Below are 20,661 nucleotides of genomic sequence, written 5' to 3'. Positions count from 1 at the left end.
TCAAGGCTGTGCATGCTGCCCAGAGTACTCTACATAAGGTATCTTGGTACAAAATAAAATCTACTCGTCAAACAACTACATATGAACAAAAGGAGGTCCTGAACTGTTCAGATAAGGTGCAGAATGCATATCACATACCTCATCCTCCTCTTCAGGGATGACAGGAGCCCTTTCTTCTGCCACTGTCCTCTGTGCCAATGGGTCTTCATTCAGGAAGACACCAAAGTATGTGTTTTGGTACCATGCCACATCGTTTCCTGACTGAAGCAAAGAGGTGGAGGCAACAAACTGTATGGCTGGAGCTTTTACAGTACGTTGTTACTGAAATGTACTTACCAGTTCTAAGTTGCTGCTGAGTGCCATTTCCTATGTCTCCTTTCCTTTTCTTTTGCCTGGATCATCCTGAACTATCAAATGTATGCAATGGCCCATGGCCTCTATGTTTGTGGAGGTTGGATGGTTGAGGTTTATACATTTCAGCAACTATTAGCTTTAAAAAGTGCAATATGGATGCTTAGAATGCCCCAGGATGTCTAACAACATTTTTCTACCAAACATTATCCATGATAACTGACCCTGGAACAATCCTCTCTCTCTATCTCTGTCTTTTATTTGATCTATTTCCTTCAATCTATCAATCGCAATAAGATACCGTTAACCAACAGAACTGGTGGATTGGTTCATTTCAGTTTTGACTTAATAAGATATTTAAAAAACAATACAATTTAAGGTTCAAGATGACATACTCAAAAACATTTAATAAAATACTTACAGCATGTAGAAGTTCTCAATGAGTAGCATGCACCACCATGCTTACAACGAAAAGGGAACACCACAAGGATGAATGTGTCTCTCTCTTGCCTTCCTCACTGACATCAAAAGCTGACTCAGTCTCAAAGTAGAGGGCATACTGTGAAAGAGTAAAAGAGTAATGCACTCAAAACTCAAGTGGGAATTCCAGTTGAAAAACAGTGAACAAAAGAATTCATAATCTCATCAAATTACCATGAGCGCATGTTGGAGACCCTTGTCATGGTATGTCCTATTGCATGAAGAAGGTGAGATTATTATTGTTTTAAATTCCGCTGTTTTCAGATTTTATAATGGGTGCAGATGGCGCCGGCTAGAGTCCATGATATCATCGTTCAGCTTCCTCTTCCTCACTTTGAACTTCTTTTTCCTCACGTTCAGCTTCTTCTTCCTCACGTTCAGCTTCCTCTTCCTGTCTTTGAACTTCTTTTTCCCCACGTTCAGCTTCTTCTTCCTCACGTTCAGCTTCCTCTTCCTCACTTTGAACTTCTTTTTCCTCACGTTCAGCTTCTTCTTCCTCACGTTCAGCTTCCTCTTCCTGTCTTTGAACTTCTTTTTCCCCACGTTCAGCTTCTTCTTCCTCACGTTCAGCTTCCTCTTCCTCACTTTGAACTTCTTTTTCCTCACGTTCAGCTTCTTCTTCCTCACGTTCAGCTTCCTCTTCCTCACTTTGAACTTCTTTTTCCTCACGTTCAGCTTCTTCTTCCTCACTTTGAACTTCTTTTTCCTCACGTTCAGCTTCTTCTTCCTCACGTTCAGCTTCTTCTTCCTCACGTTCAGCTTCCTCTTCCTCACTTTGAACTTCTTTTTCCTCACGTTCAGCTTCTTCTTCCTCACGTTCAGCTTCCTCTTCCTGTCTTTGAACTTCTTTTTCCCCACGTTCAGCTTCTTCTTCCTCACGTTCAGCTTCCTCTTCCTCACTTTGAACTTCTTTTTCCTCACGTTCAGCTTCTTCTTCCTCACGTTCAGCTTCCTCTTCCTCACTTTGAACTTCTTTTTCCTCACGTTCAGCTTCTTCTTCCTCACGTTCAGCTTCTTCTTCCTCACGTTCCTCAGAGTGAATACAGAGAAAATGAGGAACTGTTGGAGGCTTTCTGCAGTGGACTGCCTCAGGTCTCTGAGGAGACCAACTCCCAACTAGAGCGCCCTCTGGGAGCTCATGAACTGTATGCAGCCCTCCAGAGCATGCAAGGACACAAGGCCCCGGGCATCGATGGACTCACTGTGGAGTTTTACAAAGCCTACTGGGACATCCTGGCACATGACCTGTTGGAGGTTTTTAATGAAAGCTTGGTCGCTGGTTCGCTGCCGCTATCTTGCCGTAGAGCTGTCATCACTCTCTTACCAAAGAAAGGAAATGTGTAAGAGATCAAAAACTGGCGTCCACTGTCTCCCCTCTGCACAGACTACAATATCCTCTCTAAAGCCTTAGCCACTCGCCTGAGAGGAGCTATGGAGCAGGTCATCCATCGGGACCAGACGTACTGTGTTCCCGGCAGGCCTATGGTAGATAATATCTACCTAATTCGAGATGTTTTGGAAGTCTCTCGTTCATTAGGCTTGAAAACTGGGTTGATCTCATTAGATCAAGAGAAGGCATTTGACTGCATTGAGCACTGCTTCGTCTGGAAAACTATGAGGAGGTTTGGGTTCAGCGATGGTCTCATTGCCAAGATCCAGGTGTTGTATTGTGACAACATGACAAACCAATGGTAGTTTGTGTGCTCCTTTTGGGGTGCATAGGGGCGTTGGGCAGGGCTGTGCGCTGTCTGGGATGCTCTATGCACTCTCTCTGGAACCCCTCCTCCAGAGAATACGCTCACGTGTTCAGGGTCTGTTTTTATCGGGTTTTACTAGTAATGTGGTTTTATCTGCCTATGCTGATGATGTTGTTGTTTTAGTCAAGGATCAACAAGATGTCAACACATTAATCAGTATCACTGAAAGGTTTTCCGTTAAGTCTGGTGTGACGGTGAACTGGGGTAAGAGTGAGGCCCTTGTTGTGGGTGAGTGGCGTGAAGGCCTCCCCGTTCTCCCTCAAAGCCTTTTATGGAAAAGAGACGGCTTTAAATACCTCGGCAACTTTTTAGGAAATGAAAATGTGCTAAAAAAGAACTGGGAAAATCTCACTGAAAAAGTTGAGTACAAATTAACGAAATGGAGATGGTTACACTCCCAGATGTCGTACAGGGGCAGGGTTTTGGTTGTAAACAGCCTTGTAGCCTCTCTGTTGTGGCATCGGCTAGCCTGCTTGGATCCTCCAACAGGTCTGTTGGCTAAGATCCAAAGTGACATGATCAATTTTTTCTGGAACGGTTTGCATTGGGTGCCACAGTCTGTTCTGTTTTTATCCAGAGAGGAGGGGGGGCAGGGCCTGGTCCACCTGGCCAGTAGAACAGCCACCTTCAGGCTGCCTGCTGCTCACAGGACCGTCTGACTTAGTGTGGAGGGATGTGGCCAGCTGCATTTTCAGGCATGTCAGTAACCTGGGGCTGGATGCTGCTCTGTTTTTAACTGATTTTAAAGTTTTAAAGTTAACTGGGTTACCTGCTTTTTAAATCCTGTGCTCTGTTTAAATGGAAAACAATGCAGAAATGTGACTCTCTGCACTGGCTGTTGATGGAACCTTTAGTCTGTGCTGCCAGATTTGATATATGTTGTAGCTCCATTCCAGGGCTGATGGGGGCGCTGTGCAGCACAAAAACGGTTGTTTTAAAGCAGCTGATAGTCACTGCGGGGCCAACCCAGCGAATGTTGCAGCAGTAAGCTCGTTGCTGGGGATACGCTCTGTCAGGCTGCTGCAGGAAAGCCTGGAGCTCTGGAGGCAGAAGCTCTCTGCAAAAGAGAAGAGCCTCCTCCGACTGTACAGTGAGGGAGGGGTTCAACCTGACCCCATGGACACTTTTCCTGACCTCAACCTGAACCCGGGGTTCGCAGAGCTCAGTGGTCCCCTCCTAACCGTGCGGAATATGGAAAAATTAAACCTGTGCAGCCTGGACGGAAAGACTCTGTACATGAACTGTGTAAAAACTATAAACCAGAAGAACTTGTGCAACAGAGCGGCCTCTGTGTGGACCGACAGACTCGGGGGACAAACCCCCCAGTGGAGGACCTTGTATAAGGCACCTCTTTTTGGTCTCATTTTCTCTCGTCCTGTTTTCATCTGTGGAGTCAAACACAGCAAAACTAATAAATCCAAGTGGCAACTTTTAAACTTTTTAATCGGAGAAGCAAAACTGGCAATTTATATAACTCGGAGGGACAAACTGCAGACTGGACCTACACTTGATGTTGTGGCCTTGTGGAAGTGCAACATTAAAGCCAGGCTGAGGCTGGAGTTCTGCTTCCACAAGGCCACCGGGAACATGGAAAAGTTCCTGCAGCTGTGGGATTATGAGGACGTACTGTGCTGTGTGTCTGATCAGGCAGAGCTCAGGTTCAGTGATTGTCTTGGCTGAGGTTTTTTTTAACGTAACGTCACGTCTGTCTGTTAGTTGTTGAAATAGGTAAATAAAGTATTTGTTAAAAAAAAAACAACCTTCAGCTTGTTTTTCCTCACGTTCAGCTTCTTCTTCCTCACCTCCAGTTTCTTCTTCCTCAAGTCAAGCTTCTCCTTCCTCACATTCAGCTTTCTACAGCTTTCAGCAGTTAATTTCACATTCCTGCATTTCCAGCAGTGTCACATTCTGAGGACGTAACATCTCCTGAAGCTATAATGATCACAGACACATCACCTCAGCCTAGTTGAATCAAACCTTAGTGGAAAATACTCAAACTGTTCCACCAAGAAAAGAAACGACTGTAGAGTTCTGCAGGTATAATGAACACTTTCAAGACAGACTACTGTTCATAATTCAAGGTTCTCTGTGGAGCTCATACAGACCTCTGTGAGAGGGTTCATGTCTATGTGCTGTATGTTCACCATGCCTCACGTGCAAGTGTACATTCATGTGTTCACAGACTGAGAGAGGACAACTCAGGTCTGTTACAATGAATGAAGGTTTGTTAAAGGAGTGAAGAGGAACCGTGACACTGTCTGTCCTGCCTCTGAGGACCCTTTAACCATGAGGAGACACTGCAGGGATTAACTTTGATGACTCATTGTTTCTTCCAGGTGAACGAGCCACTGATGTCTCTGAAAGGACGACAGGTCGAACGATACAAAATCACTACTTTTATTAAACAATGAGACTTTTCCAAAAGACACAACATGCAATACAAAATGATACAAAGTAAAACAGTTGGAACCTCCTACTCGGCTTCTGCATGTTTGACCAGAGTGTGACAGACGCTTCTTTCACTCAGATAAAAGTAAACCTCCTCAAAGTCCACGTTCACTTCTGAAACACGATTCTTTGATTCACACAGAAGCCTCTCCTTATGTAGGAAGCTACATAAGCTAACGTTAGCTCCTCTGGGAGGTCTGAAACGTCTCTGGCTTTGTCAGATGATGACCGAGTCCTCGGCTGTGGGTGTAACACTAGTTCACCTGTTTAACTCATCACTGAATGTATTCAAATATAACTTATTGGTGAATACAGAGTGAAGATTGGACTGAACATTTGATGCCACAGTGTTATGTGAATGTCTCACTCCACAGCGAGCTAACGTTAGCTTAGCTTATTCACATGTGTGAACCATGCGTTTGTATTGTGCACGCGTGTGTCCTCCTGCTGCGAGGAGATTCACTCAGTTTCACTTTATCTCTGTTGGTCTCTGTGTCTCAGCCCCCTGCAGTGATGACCAGGTGAACCTGTGGAAGCTGTGACATCGCTGGGGGTGTGGCTACACATTCCTGACCACGCCCACACGCTGTCATCAGAGGTCAAGGTTTAGATTAAATATCAGTTCTCCTCTCGCCCTGAGCTCCTCCTGTAGTTCTTACGCTTCATCTTCCTGAAGGAGGTGAAGCTGGGGTTCACCTCCCCTACCTTCTCCTCTACCTCCTCCTCTTCACCCTTCTCTTTCTCCTCCTTTGTTCCCACAGTTTGTTTCTCCTCAGCCTCTTCAACAATCTGCTCTGTTCTCCTACCTCCTGCCTTGTGTTTCTCCCTGCCCTTCCCCTTCCCCTCCTCCTCCTCCTCCTCCTTTTCCTCCTCCTCCTGCAGGTGACTGAGGTGCGTCTCCTTCTCTTTGCTCCTCACAGCTGACGGCTGTTCAGCAGGTTGATCCCTCGTCAGTCTGCTAGGTCTGGAGAAGATCATCTTATGCTGGAGGTGACAGGAGGAGGAGTCACTCTGGCTCTCCTGCTGCTGCTCCTTCCTCTGCTCCTCCTCCCTCCTCTGCCCCTCCTCCCTCCTCTCCTTCAAGTCAGACAAGAAGCTGAGGGCGGCCCGGCTGTTTCCCTGCTCGCTGGTCTCGCTCACCTCCTCCAGGCTGTAGTGGGTCCAGCGCTCTGGGTGCAGCAGGTAGTCAGGGGCCCCCCTCCTCTTGGCGGGGGTGGGGGAGCTGGGCGGAGGCTGGCTGGTCTTCCTGTTGGGAGGAGGAGGAAGAGGCCGAGCGAACACTCCGTCTGAGCCGCTCTGCTGGTTCACAGAGGAGGAGGAGGAGGAGGTGGAGGAGGAGGAGGTGGAGGAGGAGGAGGAGGAGGAGGAGGAGGAGGCAAGCCGGGCCACGCTGTCCAGGCAGTCGAAGATGCTCTGGCTGCGGTGAGAGAAGGCCGAGCCCCCCCCCCTCAGACTGAACGGACCCTGAGCTCTGAGTCCAGCAGGAGCACAGACCTCCTCCTCATCATCTTCATCACTGTGGTCCAGCTCGGGGTCAAAGGGCGCGGTGTTGGGCCGCTCCTCTGGCTCAGAGTCATCACTGGCCGACAGCTCGTCCACGTCATCTCCAAGGTCGCTGCCATTCTTCTGATCACACATGTCTGCAGAGAGCGTCAGCTGAACACAGGGCTGCTGAGGGAGAGGAGGGGGGAGGAGGGGGAGGGAGAGAGGGGGAGAAGGTCAAGATAGGAACAACTTAAAAACAAGTGTGTGGTCTTCACCAGCGTCATCACACACACAGGTTTAAACACACACACGAACAGGTTTAAGTCATATATGTATATATTCACGTGGAGGCAAAACAGAGTTGTTCAGCACACTTTATGTAAAACTAGTGGATAAATGAGCCTGTATATTATAGTTAGCCTGTGTTTCTAATACATTTATTTATAGTTTGGGACATTGATCATGCTTGGCAAGCTCACTATTGTTTGGATTTTATGTGTGGGAGAATAAAAATACCATCTATGATACCAACACCTCACTGTCACCTGATGTGAACAAAGTCTTCATTTGTTGTTGTTATTTTAATTGGATGGAGGAGTTTGTATACCAAGAGCTTCTTCATACAAGTTCTCAGTATATGTTATTCAGGGGTTTTAATAGTTATTTCGATATATTGCAGATATGTTTATTAAGACAGCGTTCATGAGGAATGAGTAAAGCATCACATTGTGAATGACAGTACTTTGATAAACCCGTTTGGTGTCTGTCTGACACTTCATTAAGTTTAATGAATAATGATGAATAAGACAGAAGTCTCATCACTTCCTTGTGGGCGGTGTCAAAGCTTTTTTCAGACAGTTGGCGCTTCATTTAAAACCAGAGCAAGTCGTTTCCCATCATGCACGGCGCCATGCAGTCGGTGGAGCCTGGCCCTGAAAATTGCGGCCACCTCGCTCCCACGGGACTTCAAAGTCTCGCACAGTCGGGTTTTCAGAGCTGGGTGGACAACAATCTAACCGTCAGGCCATGCTCATCTCGGAGGAGCCTAATGGCAGAGCTCTGTTTCCACACATTGACATTTAGTCACATTCATCCTCTAATCTTTTCAGCCCACATGAACACACAAACTACCAACGTGTGTGTGTGTGTGTGTGTGTCCATGTGGTCAAAGTCACTCCTTGGATAATCTCTATTTACAGATGCTACATAGAAATGTAGAATCCGTAGGCAGGGACGTGGATTTCCAGGACGGCAAGTGTTCTGGTTTCCATTTACAGTAGCCTTGTAGTCCGGGTAGTATTGACCAATCACGTATCAGCAGGCTGTGGCGTACGCAGGAAAAACAGTGTGGAGAGAAAAAGCAGGCTGAACATAATGCGCTGTAATGACACCCCAGCCTCCGTTCAACAAACTTCATTTTTAAGTAGTTGTCTGACCTGACAAAGCTTCACATTGACTTGTTACTAATCTGCATCATGATGTTATTTCAGCAAACTTAAGAGCCATTAATTAAAGTCAATCATAAGAAAATCTGGTTCTTTTTCTGTAACAAAGCAGCACGCAGAAAAAGAACCTCCAGCTACACGCCCCGACATGTTCACAGGTGTGCCCAGAGGCTGTATTGTTGTCAGACTATAACCGATGGGATCCGAGGTTGCTCCTTGAACAGAGTGCCTACATGCATGATCATGAGAGCAGGGTGAGTCCTGAATCTGACCTCAGCTCAGTTTATCACAGACTTCTGCAGCTGATGTGACAAGGACACCGTCAATAAAATTACATCAGGTGTGTTTGGTGTTTTTATCTTTGAAGTCTACAGAGCATCATGAACATGTTTCCTGATGTCGTTTTTATAGTTTTATTATTATTCTTCAGTAAAGTGGTCCAGAGCACATCATCTGTTCCTCTGACAGGAACTCTGCGGCTTAATGTGGATCATATATGAAATCTTTCTGTGACTGAAGCATCCCATTATTGATATACGGACTGAGTGTTGTCTACCGGTGGACTCTCAGAGCATGGTGCGCCTCTGTGGGGAGTGTCTACCCTGTCAGACTGATGCCTGCACCACAAGGATCTGTGGGTCTGTAATCCATCTTTGGTCTGAACTCAAGACTCCTCAAAGCAGACTCACTTCACATTAAACATTAAAACGATTTAGCTGCACGGCTAACCTGCTCCGGAGCAGGTTCACTTCAGAGGCACGGCCAATCAGATCTGTCCTGTGGCAGCAACCATGTAGGCGTTTGTCCTCACTCTGCCTCTCTGATGATCAATCTGAGTTTTAAAAGACAGGACACCATTCAAACACACAGAGGACTTCTGAACACGTGTTTCATACTGATTATTAAAGTAGTGCTGGATCAGTGGATTCAAATGGAGACGTGGTGAAAGTGCATGTACTGTGTCCGGACAAATACTGTAGTTAACATTCATTCAGAGGGACTGTTCGAACTACAAACCAGCTACATTAATTAGGGAATGTTTACAGGATGTGATACACATCTCTTACAGTTAATATGTGTACTAGTAGACCACACATTTAGTTACTTAATCAACTAGCTAGTCTCCATCTTTACAGTCAGACTGGGACAGGCTAACACGTGAGATGCTTTATTAAACAGTGTTTTCCCACTGCAGACCCCCATAGAGCAGCACACAGCCGGCCCGGGCTTCTCCCCCTCACTGTCTCACGAGGCTAAGCTTTATTTAACCCTGCAGATACACTCACGCACGAGCTCAATGATTTAGTACTTTATATTACGATGGCAGAATTTAACTGTGAAACATCAATCAAACGCGTCCACGATGTGCGTGAAGCAGCGTGTTAAGGCCGCATTAGCTGAACACCAAACAACGATTGTTAGCATGCTAATGCTAACTGATGCGGTGATGAAAGTTTACAGAGCTTTGCGACTGTTCCGCTAAACCACATCCCGTAGCAGACATACTATACTTCCATAGACTGACCCTCTATGTTACACATGTATTCATTAGTTTAGGGTTAATTCCCCGCGGGTTACCTGACTGCTGGCGTCACGACCACAGCAGGTTGTGTGATCCGCCAGTCACAACACTCTCTTCTTCTACGTTACCGTCACTGTTACAGGCTTTACCCACACTACTGCTGCCCCCCAGAGGTTATACGTTGCCGCTGCAGCAGAATGTCGTTCCCGAGTCTAAAACCAGAGACTGTATAAAAGTCATTGGTCTAAACACATTGTCATCAGCAGAGAATAAGCGCAAAGTCACACCATGAGTAATTGAAAAAGTACACAAACTCAGATAATTAGTTTACAAAAGAAGGATAAGAGAACGACCTGTCATTTTATAAGGTCTAGAACAGCACTGCAAAAGCGGACTGCATATGCTCTACACTCTTTTCCTTATTGGCCGGACAGGACAGGAGTTCGGGAATTAATGGGCGGGACTTCCTGCAGTTGTACAGTTCCTGATTGGCTGTGCCTCTGTAGACCGGGAATATTTTGAAAGTATCTGGGTGTGACTGTTCGGTTTGTGTTTGTCAAACTTAACAGACGCTGCTGACTTTTAGTCAGTTGAAACTAACCCGAGTAAAGTATTGAGTAATTATTTTAATTCTTTATGGAGCGAGAAGCCGGAGAAACACAGTCGGCAGTAAACACTGTGGACGACATGGCGGACATCGTGGTCGAGGATCAGGAGTCCTTCGTTAACGTTGAGCTCGACATGGTGAAGAACTGCGGGGACATGTCCGTCATTACTCAAGGTCTGGTTAACGTTATTATTGTTTAACGTTACAATGTTTCAGTGTTAAATAATGTCACTGAAAACGCGGAATCTGTTAGCTTCACCACTTAGCCTACGGCATACGCTCAGTCGTTGGCACGTTGACGTTGTCATTAGTAATATTAACGTAACGGCCTGATATGAAGTCAGTTTTCTTTTAAGCGTCTTTGAGTATATACCTCTGTTCCAAACCACACGCTGTGCAGTCATGTCTAACAGTATTGTAAACAGGACTCAACATTAATCAGCTGGTTAACACCTGTGTCGGTGCTTTATGGAGCTGATGCATGTGACGTCATCATGCTGCTGTTACATTTCTACAACCCCCAACTGTACCAAGTTAATGTCATTAATGATAACCTTTATACCTCCGCCCATTAATTCAATATAATGGACACAGTCTTCACTTGAACTGGTTTCAGTCCGAGCTGCAGCTAATACCAACATAGACCAGTCTGAGCAGTGAGTCTCACAAATGTAAACATGTTGTGTTTGTTTAATGTTGTGTTTGGCCCTATTCCCTCAGCTCATGTTAAACTTTTTCACGTTGGGCTCAGGGGTCACCTGGGTTACCATATCTATCTATCTATCTATCATAGAGCCACCTGACAGTCAGTGAAGACTTGAAGTCATTCATGCATCTATTCATCTGTGAGATGATAAGGCTCTGAGTGCAGACGTGTGGCTGAGGGACAGACAGAGACACATACAGATTAAAATGATCACTCCATAAAGCTGTGAGACGGTCCACTTCTCAGTCAGACAGGTTTCTCCTCTAGTTCTACTGGTTATAGTTGTTTGACCTGCCGGAAGAAGAATAGAGGCCAGTGGAGCTTCAACATCTGTTCAGACAAACGTGTTAGCTGGAAGCTGCACATTATTATTATTATTATTATTATTATTATCATTAACATGAATGATACACACACACACACACACACACACACACACACACACACACACACACACACTGAACTTTTCATTTCACTGGGTTTTCCTGAGTTTATTCAGTATCGGAAAATCCTCAACACACTTTCACAGGTCTATGTTTCCTCTCAGCTCTTTTTCAGAATGAAGAGGATGAGAGTGATGATGATGAAGATGATGATGATGATGATGATGATGATGACAGTGGCACCGACCACTTCAACTGTGCACCCAGTGGGACTCAGCTACAGAGATGTGAGCGCAATGCAGGAGTGAACTCATGTGTTCCTGACACGTTTCAGACCTGCCACCTGCTGTTCTACGAGAGGTTCAAGGCCTACCAGGACTACATGCTGGGTGTGCACACACACACACACACTCATGCAAACACTCTCACTCACGCACGCACACACACGCACACGCACACGCACACGCACACACACTCACGCACACACTCACGCACACGCACACACGCACACGCACACGCACACACACACACACACGCACACACACACACACACACACACGCACACTCACGCGCACGCACACACGCACGCACGCACACACACACACACACTCATGCAAACACTCTCACGCACACACTCACGCACACACACACACGCACGCACACACGCACGCACGCACACACACACACACACACACACACACACACACACACACACACACACACACACACACTCATGCAAACACTCTCACTCTCACACACACACACATTTATAATATAATAATGATATCAATAACATCATATATAGCTTTGTGTAGTTACCAGGACTACATGCTTGGTATGTACTACACATACACACATTCATGTATGATATAATTATAACCATGATCTGTGTGTGTGTGTGTGTGTGTGTGTTCAGGAGACTGTAAGCCATCAGAGGTGAAGGCGTTCACTGCAGACTACCTGGAGAAGGTGGTGGAGCCGTGTGATTGGCTGGCTCTGTGGTGCACCGATGTCTTTGATGTTCTTGTAGAGGTGAGCCTGAGTCTCACACCTCGTTGATTTACTTCCTGTAAGAAGTCAGGAGTCCAGCTCAGAAAATATTTATATTATTATATATATATATATATAAAATATTATTATTATTATTATAGATTAGATCATGAAGCCTCTGGTGTGGTGACTGTGACAAACCTGTTAGTGTAACCACACAGACGGTTGAGTTCTCAGTGAGTATTAATGACCTGCCGGTGTTTTCAGGTGCGGGACGTGGACCTGAAACAGCTGAAGGCCTGTGTGCGGCTGGTTCTTCCTCTGCAGTGTGACACTCAAGGCTGTGAGCTCTCTGAGGAGTCTGCAGAGTCTCTGCTGGAGGCCACGCAGCACAGAGTCCCCCTGCAGGAGCTGCACGTGGTCTATGAGCAGTCCGGGGACTTTGACCAGACTGCGCTGGCTCTGGAGCATCTCAGGTGGGACTCTGCTGGACTGATCCTGGTCCTGGACCTCACCTGTATGAGTTGTGATAAGGTTCTTCTTCTTCTGTCTGCAGGTTCTTCTACAAGCACATCTGGAGGCAGTGGGACGAGGAGGACGAAGACGATGACTTTGATTACTTTGTCCGTTGTGTGGAGCCTCGTCTGCGGCTGTGAGTTCAGTTTCTGACGAGGAGGATGATGATGATGTGTGTTCCTCCCCATCACTCGTGTACGTCTGCTCTCAGGTACTACGACATCCTGGAGGACCGGGTCCCTGCAGGTCTGGTGGCAGAGTACCAGTCCTTACTTGAATCCTGCTCCCAGTGCTTCCAGCAGTTCTCTGCGCTGCGCAGCATCCTCAGCTTAGACTCTGACTCTGAGCTGGACAACGTGTCCATGGTGGAGGGCCTGAAGCTGTATGAGCAGCTGGAGACGCTGCGCCGCAAGCTGCACATCATTGAGAACCCCCTGCTCAGGTAACAAACATCTTCATCATCCCTACATACTCATCATCTTCACCTCTAAGTCTCTGTCATCCTCACATCATCAAGACACCTCTGCTCAGGGAGGACAGGTGTTAACGTTCTCCATACCTCCTTACCTCCTACTCTTCTTCCTCCGCTTCCTCCTCCTCTCAGGTATGTGCTGGGGTACAGGGGTAACAGCAGGCAGCAGTGTGTGCAGAGTCGGGGGATCCGGTGTTCAGGCACGAAGGTGGTCCATGTGGTCACAGCGTCCTGCAGCAGCATCCAGCTGCAGTCCCTCCTCAGTGACAGACTGCTGCCTCTGTGCTCCTCTGAGGACACACAGATCCAGGTCAGAACGACACACGCACACAGACACACGCACACGCACACGCACACGCACACACACACACACACACATTAACAGACTATTTCTAGACTAGTTCTTTCCATCGGACCAAAAAAACTATAAAAAACCGCCTCCTCTATGTTAACAGATGGGACATGAGTCAAATCCTAATACATGTCAAAACATTTTTCTCAAACATGGTTTCTGTCATTATAGCTAGTTATTATCATGGTGATTTATGTCCAAGTGTTCATATTTCTGACAACTTTACTTTTAATTAGTTATTTGATGCTATAAAAAGGGGGCGTGACCTCATGATTGACAGCTCTGTTGACAATGCTCCTGCAGCGTTCTGTTCCCGAGTAGCAGAGTAGAGGAGGAATAGCGAGAGGAGACGTAACTAACACTAACACTACAGTCATTGAACTTTCCATCTTCATATGCAGTCACTCGCATTGACCTGCAGGATGTCGTCTCTCTCTATGTGCTTCAGCCTCCTCTTCATCCAGAAAAAGAATTCCACCTTTACTTCTTTACAGCAGATAATCTGTATTAAAGCAACTGAAAAACACTGAGCCTCCAAAGAGCTCCCTGCTGGGCCTGTGTATGAGTGTGTGAGTGTCAGGGTTCAGGGTCTGTGCTGACCAATGGTGCTGGTGTGTTCAGTTCCACAGAGATCCAGTGTCAGCGGTGGACTCATGTCATCAGGGGGATGTGGTCATAGTCTTGCCGGGGGTCTACAGTGTGAGCAGCTCCATCTTTATCCCAGACTCCATCTCTGTAGAAGGTAAACTTCCTCACGCAGGAGCTATCAGTCAGATACTGCCCAGTTCACTCTCCTCCCGGTGAGTGTGCTATGGAGAGCTCTGTGTGAGTGTGACAGTGCATCGACACACATCTGTACCATAATAGTCTCTGTAAACCGACTGTCCTGGTTCTGGTGCGTGTGTCAGGCTTCGGGCTCCCTGATGAGGTGGTGATTGAGAAGAAGAACAAAGGTGACTCGTTTGTGGAGTCAACGGGAGCAGAAGTCAAACTGTCCAACATCAAGTTCATCCAGCATGACGCCATCGAGGGCATCCTGTGTGAGTCTGCATGACTATATCCACCTCCATCAGGCATCAGACATCCAGCTGTCTGCTGCCTCTGACTCATTATGCCCTGTGTGTCGTATGTCAGGCGTACGTCAGGGGACTCTGAACATGGAGAACTGTGTGCTGCAGTGTGAGACCACTGGAGTGATCGTCAGAACATCAGCCTGTCTGAGCATGAACATGTGTGACCTGTACGGCTCCAAGGTGAGGCCCACAACTCTGACCACTCTCTGACCACTCTCTGGCCACTCTCTGACCACTCTCTGACCACTCTCTGACCACTCTCTGGCCACTCTCTGGCCACTCTCTGGCCACTCTCTGGCCACTCTCTGGCCACTCTCTGACCACTCTCTGGCCACTCTCTGGCCACACTCTGGCCACACTCTGGCCACACTCTGAGCACACTCTGACCACACTCTGACCACACTCTGGCCACACTCTGAGCACACTCTGACCACTCTCTGACCACTCTCTGACCACTCTCTGGCCACTCTCTGGCCACACTCTGGCCACACTCTGAGCACACTCTGAGCACACTCTGGCCACTCTCTGGCCACTCTCTGGCCACACTCTGGCCACACTCTGGCCACACTCTGAGCACACTCTGAGCACACTCTGACCACACTCTGACCACTCTCTGGCCACACTCTGGCCACACTCTGGCCACACTCTGACCACTCTGCTGTCATAAAGTAGATACAGGTGAAGACGGTTTTATTTACCTTTTCACAGCTCTCCATGATGGTGGAGTTGAGAGTTACCTGTCTATAGTGGATCAGGAGCGGGTTCAGGTCTGTGGGGACATGTGTGGACCACAGACTGGAGCAGTGTCATGTTTAAATATGTGTGATTAATAAGCACCTTCAGCATAGTGTGAGTTTGTGTGTGCTCACGTTGCTGTGTGTCTACAGGGGGCCGGAGTGGAGATTTACCCCGGCTCTGTCTGCAGCCTGGTGGGTAACGGCATCCATCACTGTAAGGACGGGATCCTAATCAAGGTGACAAACACGTTCAACATGTTAAACACATTATATGTTGAGTGTTTGTAGAGACGGGCAGGCCTCTGATCTGACTTAATGTTATAAAACAGGGTGGTTTCATGACGACATTCAGATAATGTTTCTATGTAGACTAAATCCTTAAAATTCAACTCCCTTCAAACAACCATTGTTAACTGTGCGACTGCTGCTCATCGTCACTCACAGCATTAGGTTTGAACGCAGGTTTACAAGCCTATGACAGGGACATTTAAGTAAAAAATCACAACAGCTACAATAATAATAAAATGGGTACATTCATTTGAGAAATACTTTTCTCAATGTGTAGGAACAATTGCTTGGATGTAGCATCCAATGCTTTTTCATCATAACATCAAAAGTTCATATACCCTGAAACTCGCCCCCTAGAAATGAGATCATCTTGCTTAAATAAAGAAATTGAGCTCCGATCTGTAAGTCAAACACCACCATGTGGATGTAACGGTATTGTTCAACTGTTGAAATTACTCATGGCTTTGTATATGAAAGTAGTTCTGTTTTTGTTGTGTACGTCTATACCAATATGCAAATGTTCCTGACTGGTAAAATCTGGAATCTGGAATCACTGAAATGTAACTAACTCTCACTTAATAGTCTGTTTCTCTTCCTCACCAGTCTGGTTTCAGACATATAAACAGTACCGTTTCTGCCATCACTACAGAGACTGCAGAGATGGTAGTATGCATAGGTAGATTAGTTCGTTATTGTTTCTGTTATGGACAAGTAGCATTGTGCTGCTGTTTTTATACTTTGTAAAGCTTTCAATACATTTATTCTCTACTCATTCAGGTCGTCTGTAATATTGGCTTTGACTCCATTGCTTTTACATGGTTTTAAAATGACCTCTCTGATTGACTTCAGTGTATCAAAGCTGGAAATATCCAATCAGAGTTTTTACCACTTACAAAAGGAGTTCCCCAGGGAGCCGTTCTGAGCCCCTTCTTATTAACAATTTACAATAATAGTATTCTGTTTTATAACTGATTGTAATATCCATCTTATGCAGCTCAAACTTTTCTGTATTGTTCTACTGACTCTTTCTTTTAATACATTCATCAGCCTTCAACTAGTACTTTTGTCGTACGTTTGTCTAGGATTGGTGAGAGAGGGTAACAAAATATCACCCAGCACCATATTCCAGTTTCTAAGTCGACTTTTATTGCTTGCAAGCAAGAGCCATTCTGTAATGACTGAAGAATAACAGTTTCTTCCCCTTCTTATAGCATTTGAGACAGTGGACTTTATGCTTTGACGAAACAACAACATACACATGATTACACTCAGGATGTCATTTGAGTTCATTAAATAATTAATACTTTAACTTACTATATCGCACGTTGTTCTGTCTTCATCATCCTGAGAATGTCGCATGCCTATCATCCCTAATCTTCTTTTACACATCTCTTTGATACAGCAGACAATATATAACACACAAACACAGACACACATAGGAGGGGGTTTTACACTCCCATCCAGGATAAACTTCCTTACATTGAGCAGTCTTATTTATCATTACTTACAACATGAACAAAGTAATAAAATGGTGAACACACGAGACACATTTCTTCAATAGTTAGGAATCAATTCTCAGCAAAGGCATGATCACGTTGACAAACACATGGTCATAGATGAAAAGTCACGTTGATCACGGGACTTTCTCTCGCATACTAAACACCAGCAAAAAGAAATTCATGTTTTTTTCTTCCAAATCAAGAGATTTCAATTTTAGCAGTCTACACAACACTGAATAAAAGCAACATTGGGAGAGTCCCAGAGTATAAATATACTGGTGTTGGTTAGCTTGTTGAGTCGTTCACATTAAAACCCATGTTGAAAATGTCATCACTAAGGTGAGGTAAAAACTCTGTTTTGTACAGAAACACACAGTGGTGGACAAAGTACCTGAAAGCCATACTTGAGTAAAAGCCCAGATATCAAACCAGAAAATGACTTTGGTAGAAGTAAAAGTCAGCTGTTCTAATATTACTTGAGTAAAAGTCTTAAAAAGTATCAAAAGTATTTTTCTCATAATTGTACTTAAAGTAAAAGTACAAGAAAATTATGTTAATAAAAAATAAAGTGATCAGAATTTCAAGAGTCATTTCTGTACTGTAAACCTTCAAAAATGGATTCACTTGAAGAAAAACAAGATCATTTGAGGTGTGCACCTCACATTCGATGCACAGCTGCTATAATTAAGCATTTAATGATTAGATTTGGAATTTATTTAATATTACAAAGGCTTTTCATAAAATCACACACATTTTCGGATACATTAATGAGGTGTCGTGTCTGCTGTTTACGTCTCATCACCTGCTGCTGCTGGTCTCTCTCTCCTCTCTCTATTTATCATCTACGTCTGTCTGTCTGACTCAGACTCCCATAAAAGCATGTTGTGTGATCACACAATAATGGCGCCTTCTTTCATGATGAAGAGAAACGTGCATCATCTTATTAGTGGACATTTTTGGACGTTCCTTCAGGGTCTTCTTACTCTTACTGTCTGGAACAACCAGGAGAGACTGTTTATTTCCGCAATGACATGATCGCTGCAACATCTCTCCCGTCCTCCTGCTGTAACTTGTGACGATCTTCTTCTTCTTCTTTGAGGTTTTGGCGTCCATGATGTTGCTGTACTGCCACCATCAGTGTTTAACCTCTCAGTTTCTGTTCATTAAAGCCGTATTTTCAGTTAAAAATTGATAAAGTTTTGTTGAGTTTTGTTTTAATGGTGCGTCTCTCTTTAACTGAGGGAACGCTCAGTGATTCCAGAGGCTTTGCGTAAGGCTTTGGATTAATGAATCATGACTGTTTATTAAATGTGAACTTGTCTGTGTTTGAGTTCAGGACTTTGCAGATGAGCTGGATGCGATGCCGTCCATCACCATGGAGAACAACGTGATCCACAACAACGAAGGCTACGGGGTGATCTTAGTGAAGCCCAGCGACGGAGAGCAGCAAGGAGCTCCTGCTGACAGAGCTGAAGGTAGGTGGAGCCCACACAGGCACCATCCAACCTCTAACTGGATCCTTACTGAACAGACCTTTCATTCTCAGGAGACTCTGCAGGACCCACAGCCGACTCAGACCGTCCCCTCAGCTCCACCACACCCCTTGTCAGCAGCAGCGGCTCAGTGCCGCTGGAGTCAGCGGAGAACAGCACAGAGGGCGGAGCAGCCTCCAACTCAGGCAGGAAGTGGCAGTTCAGCCGTCAGCTGAGCAGAAACAAAGAGACATCCTGTGTCAGCCGAGCGGTGCAGGATCTGATGGACCACCAGATCTTTGTGTCCATCACAGGAAACCAGTTCAGACGGAACGGCATGGGCGACTTTGGCACCTTCTACTACTGACAGACAACGTCAGACCGTCCACATGCCGTGTCCTGACAGATCTAACCAGGACCAACGAGTGTTCACGTTCTTCAGCTTCATGTTTTAGATGCTTTGAAATATTTCTGATTCACGTCGGCCTGTGGAGGAGGTCTGCAGAGCCGCTGATGAAACAGGAAGTGGTTGTGGTCAGGTATTAACTGAACTCTGAATTTTATCTTATTTATTCTTTGGGCTCCGGACGTTTTACTTAGTTTTATTGTTGTGTGAAATCCACTCAGCACTTTGGATGCAGGTTTGGTTGGACTTGAGGTTTAATGTTGTTTCCTTTCAGGGGGTGGTTGCACTGATGCAGTAATGTTCTGTTCTCATGAGTTGATGTGCGTTCAGGTGTTTTTAAGGTTTGAGGGAAATCAAGGTTAAAAATAAAGTTGTGTTTTTAATTTGACTGAGTGATGATACGAATGAGTCACTATTGGCTTAAAGTGCTACCTGTACATATTCTGAGATGAATGAATTTCCTGCAGATTAAAGTGTCTGTTTAAACCTCTGTACTGCTGTCACCTGACTCACCTGGAAAGTGCTTATCAAGCCCCAGAGGGGTGTACGTAAGCTGGCTCAACAAAACCTCAAGTTAGAGATCACAGGTGTCATGAAGGTGGATATGAACTTTCTCTGCTAACGCAGGCTTTCTGCTTCAGGCTCCGAGCGCACAGAAAAAGGGACGTTTTACGCTTCACTTAATCTCTATTTACAGATTCTACACAGAAATGTAGAAGCTGTAGGCAGGGACGTGAATTTCCGGGAAGGCAAGGGTTCTGGTTTCCCTTTGGACTACGCTTGTAGGCGAGTTCTATCGGCCAACCTTGTATCAGCGTATGCTGGAAAAGCAGGCGGAACGTAATCCACCATAATGACATCCCGGCTCCATCAGCGTGATCTGACAACGATTTAGCTTCTTATTAATCTCTAGAAACAGACATCTGCATGCTAACAGCTAACAATCTGTTCTAGATCTAAAACTCAACTTGAGACAAATTCACTTGACCCTGTGTCATGAAAGCTAATCAGCGTTTGATTTCCCAACTTCTTCGAATGCATCATAAATGATGATCCGACCTCTGTTCAACAAACTTGTCATGTCAAAGTAGTTTTCTTCTCCTCTTGAGGACAGACCTGACAAAGCTTCATGTGGACTTGTTACTAATCTGCATCATGATGTTGAAATATCGACTTAGGAGCCGTTAATTAAAGTAAATCACAAGACAATCTGTTTCTTTTTCTGTACACAATGCAGCACGCTGAAAAGGAAGCCTTGACCAGAAGTTGTTTATCGCTACCCGCTGGCTACACGCCTGGCATGATCATCATTGTCCGAGATTGTGCTTCATTTGACGCTTCTTCTGCACAAAAAGGAGCCTCATTGGCTGTCTGCTTCAGCCACACTGTTAAAATGAGAAGTGATGATGAATATATGAAGGTAATTACGGTAAAAAAGGCAAGAGAGGAACGCTGTAAAAATGTTGACTTTTACACCTTAAAATAAGAGGGATGTGTGGTAAAATAATCAGTTATCAGAATGATACTGTGAGCATGTATACGTCTGCTGAACATGTAGATAGACATGTGGACCCCACAGTGAAATACTAAAGTGCTCCCTTTGTGGTTGGATGGAGACATTTCCGGTCAACATTACGGTGGATGGAGAGTTTTTCGGCGCTCCTGTTGCTTT

At 45.5% G+C, this 20,661-nt stretch overlaps 2 protein-coding genes across 4 annotated transcripts; one reads left to right on the top strand and one right to left on the bottom strand.

Moving 5' to 3' along the window:
• Positions 1-4,971: 4,971 nt before the first annotated feature.
• LOC138593482 (U5 small nuclear ribonucleoprotein TSSC4-like) lies at positions 4,972-9,628 on the bottom strand. Of its 3 annotated transcripts, XM_069664508.1 has the most exons (3): positions 9,545-9,628; positions 8,696-8,798; positions 4,972-6,707 (listed from the first exon to the last, which is right to left on the bottom strand). In XM_069664508.1, exon 3 carries the CDS (start codon positions 6,672-6,674, stop codon positions 5,655-5,657), a length of 1,020 nt encoding a protein of 339 aa, XP_069520609.1. In that variant the 5' UTR covers positions 6,675-6,707; positions 8,696-8,798; positions 9,545-9,628; the 3' UTR covers positions 4,972-5,654. The 3 variants fall into 3 exon arrangements, with proteins under 3 accessions (XP_069520609.1, XP_069520625.1, XP_069520617.1); XM_069664524.1 differs by lacking the exon at positions 8,696-8,798 and having other exon boundaries at positions 9,545-9,606; XM_069664516.1 differs by lacking the exon at positions 8,696-8,798 and having other exon boundaries at positions 4,972-6,704; positions 9,545-9,596.
• A 399-nt stretch (positions 9,629-10,027) lies between these two features.
• On the top strand, positions 10,028-19,646 carry shcbp1 (SHC SH2-domain binding protein 1). Its single transcript, XM_069657615.1, has 13 exons — positions 10,028-10,269; positions 11,349-11,573; positions 12,101-12,216; positions 12,442-12,650; positions 12,731-12,826; positions 12,902-13,132; positions 13,295-13,472; positions 14,136-14,256; positions 14,423-14,554; positions 14,649-14,767; positions 15,475-15,561; positions 18,448-18,586; positions 18,658-19,646. Exons 1-13 carry the CDS (start codon positions 10,125-10,127, stop codon positions 18,948-18,950), a joined length of 2,091 nt encoding a protein of 696 aa, XP_069513716.1. The 5' UTR covers positions 10,028-10,124; the 3' UTR covers positions 18,951-19,646.
• The last annotated feature ends 1,015 nt before the right edge of the window (positions 19,647-20,661 follow it).

The sequence above is a fragment of the Semicossyphus pulcher genome, unplaced genomic scaffold, assembly GCF_022749685.1.
Source record: "Semicossyphus pulcher isolate SPU_LCO1_2020_fin unplaced genomic scaffold, fSemPul1.0.p SCAF_1, whole genome shotgun sequence".
Taxonomy (NCBI): domain Eukaryota; kingdom Metazoa; phylum Chordata; class Actinopteri; order Labriformes; family Labridae; genus Semicossyphus; species Semicossyphus pulcher.
Note: the sequence above shows the minus strand (reverse complement) of the source record. Positions and strands in the feature narration are given on the sequence as shown.

Excerpts from the sequence above, each read along its gene's own strand:
- LOC138593482 (XM_069664508.1), bottom strand. The coding sequence starts at position 6,674 with ATGTGTGATCAGAAGAATGGCAGCGACCTTGGAGATGACGTGGACGAG.
- shcbp1 (XM_069657615.1), top strand. The coding sequence starts at position 10,125 with ATGGAGCGAGAAGCCGGAGAAACACAGTCGGCAGTAAACACTGTGGAC. Across the intron at positions 10,270-11,348 it reads CATGTCCGTCATTACTCAAG|CTCTTTTTCAGAATGAAGAG; the intron begins GTCTGGTTAACG and ends GTTTCCTCTCAG. Across the intron at positions 14,555-14,648 it reads CGCCATCGAGGGCATCCTGT|GCGTACGTCAGGGGACTCTG; the intron begins GTGAGTCTGCAT and ends GTCGTATGTCAG.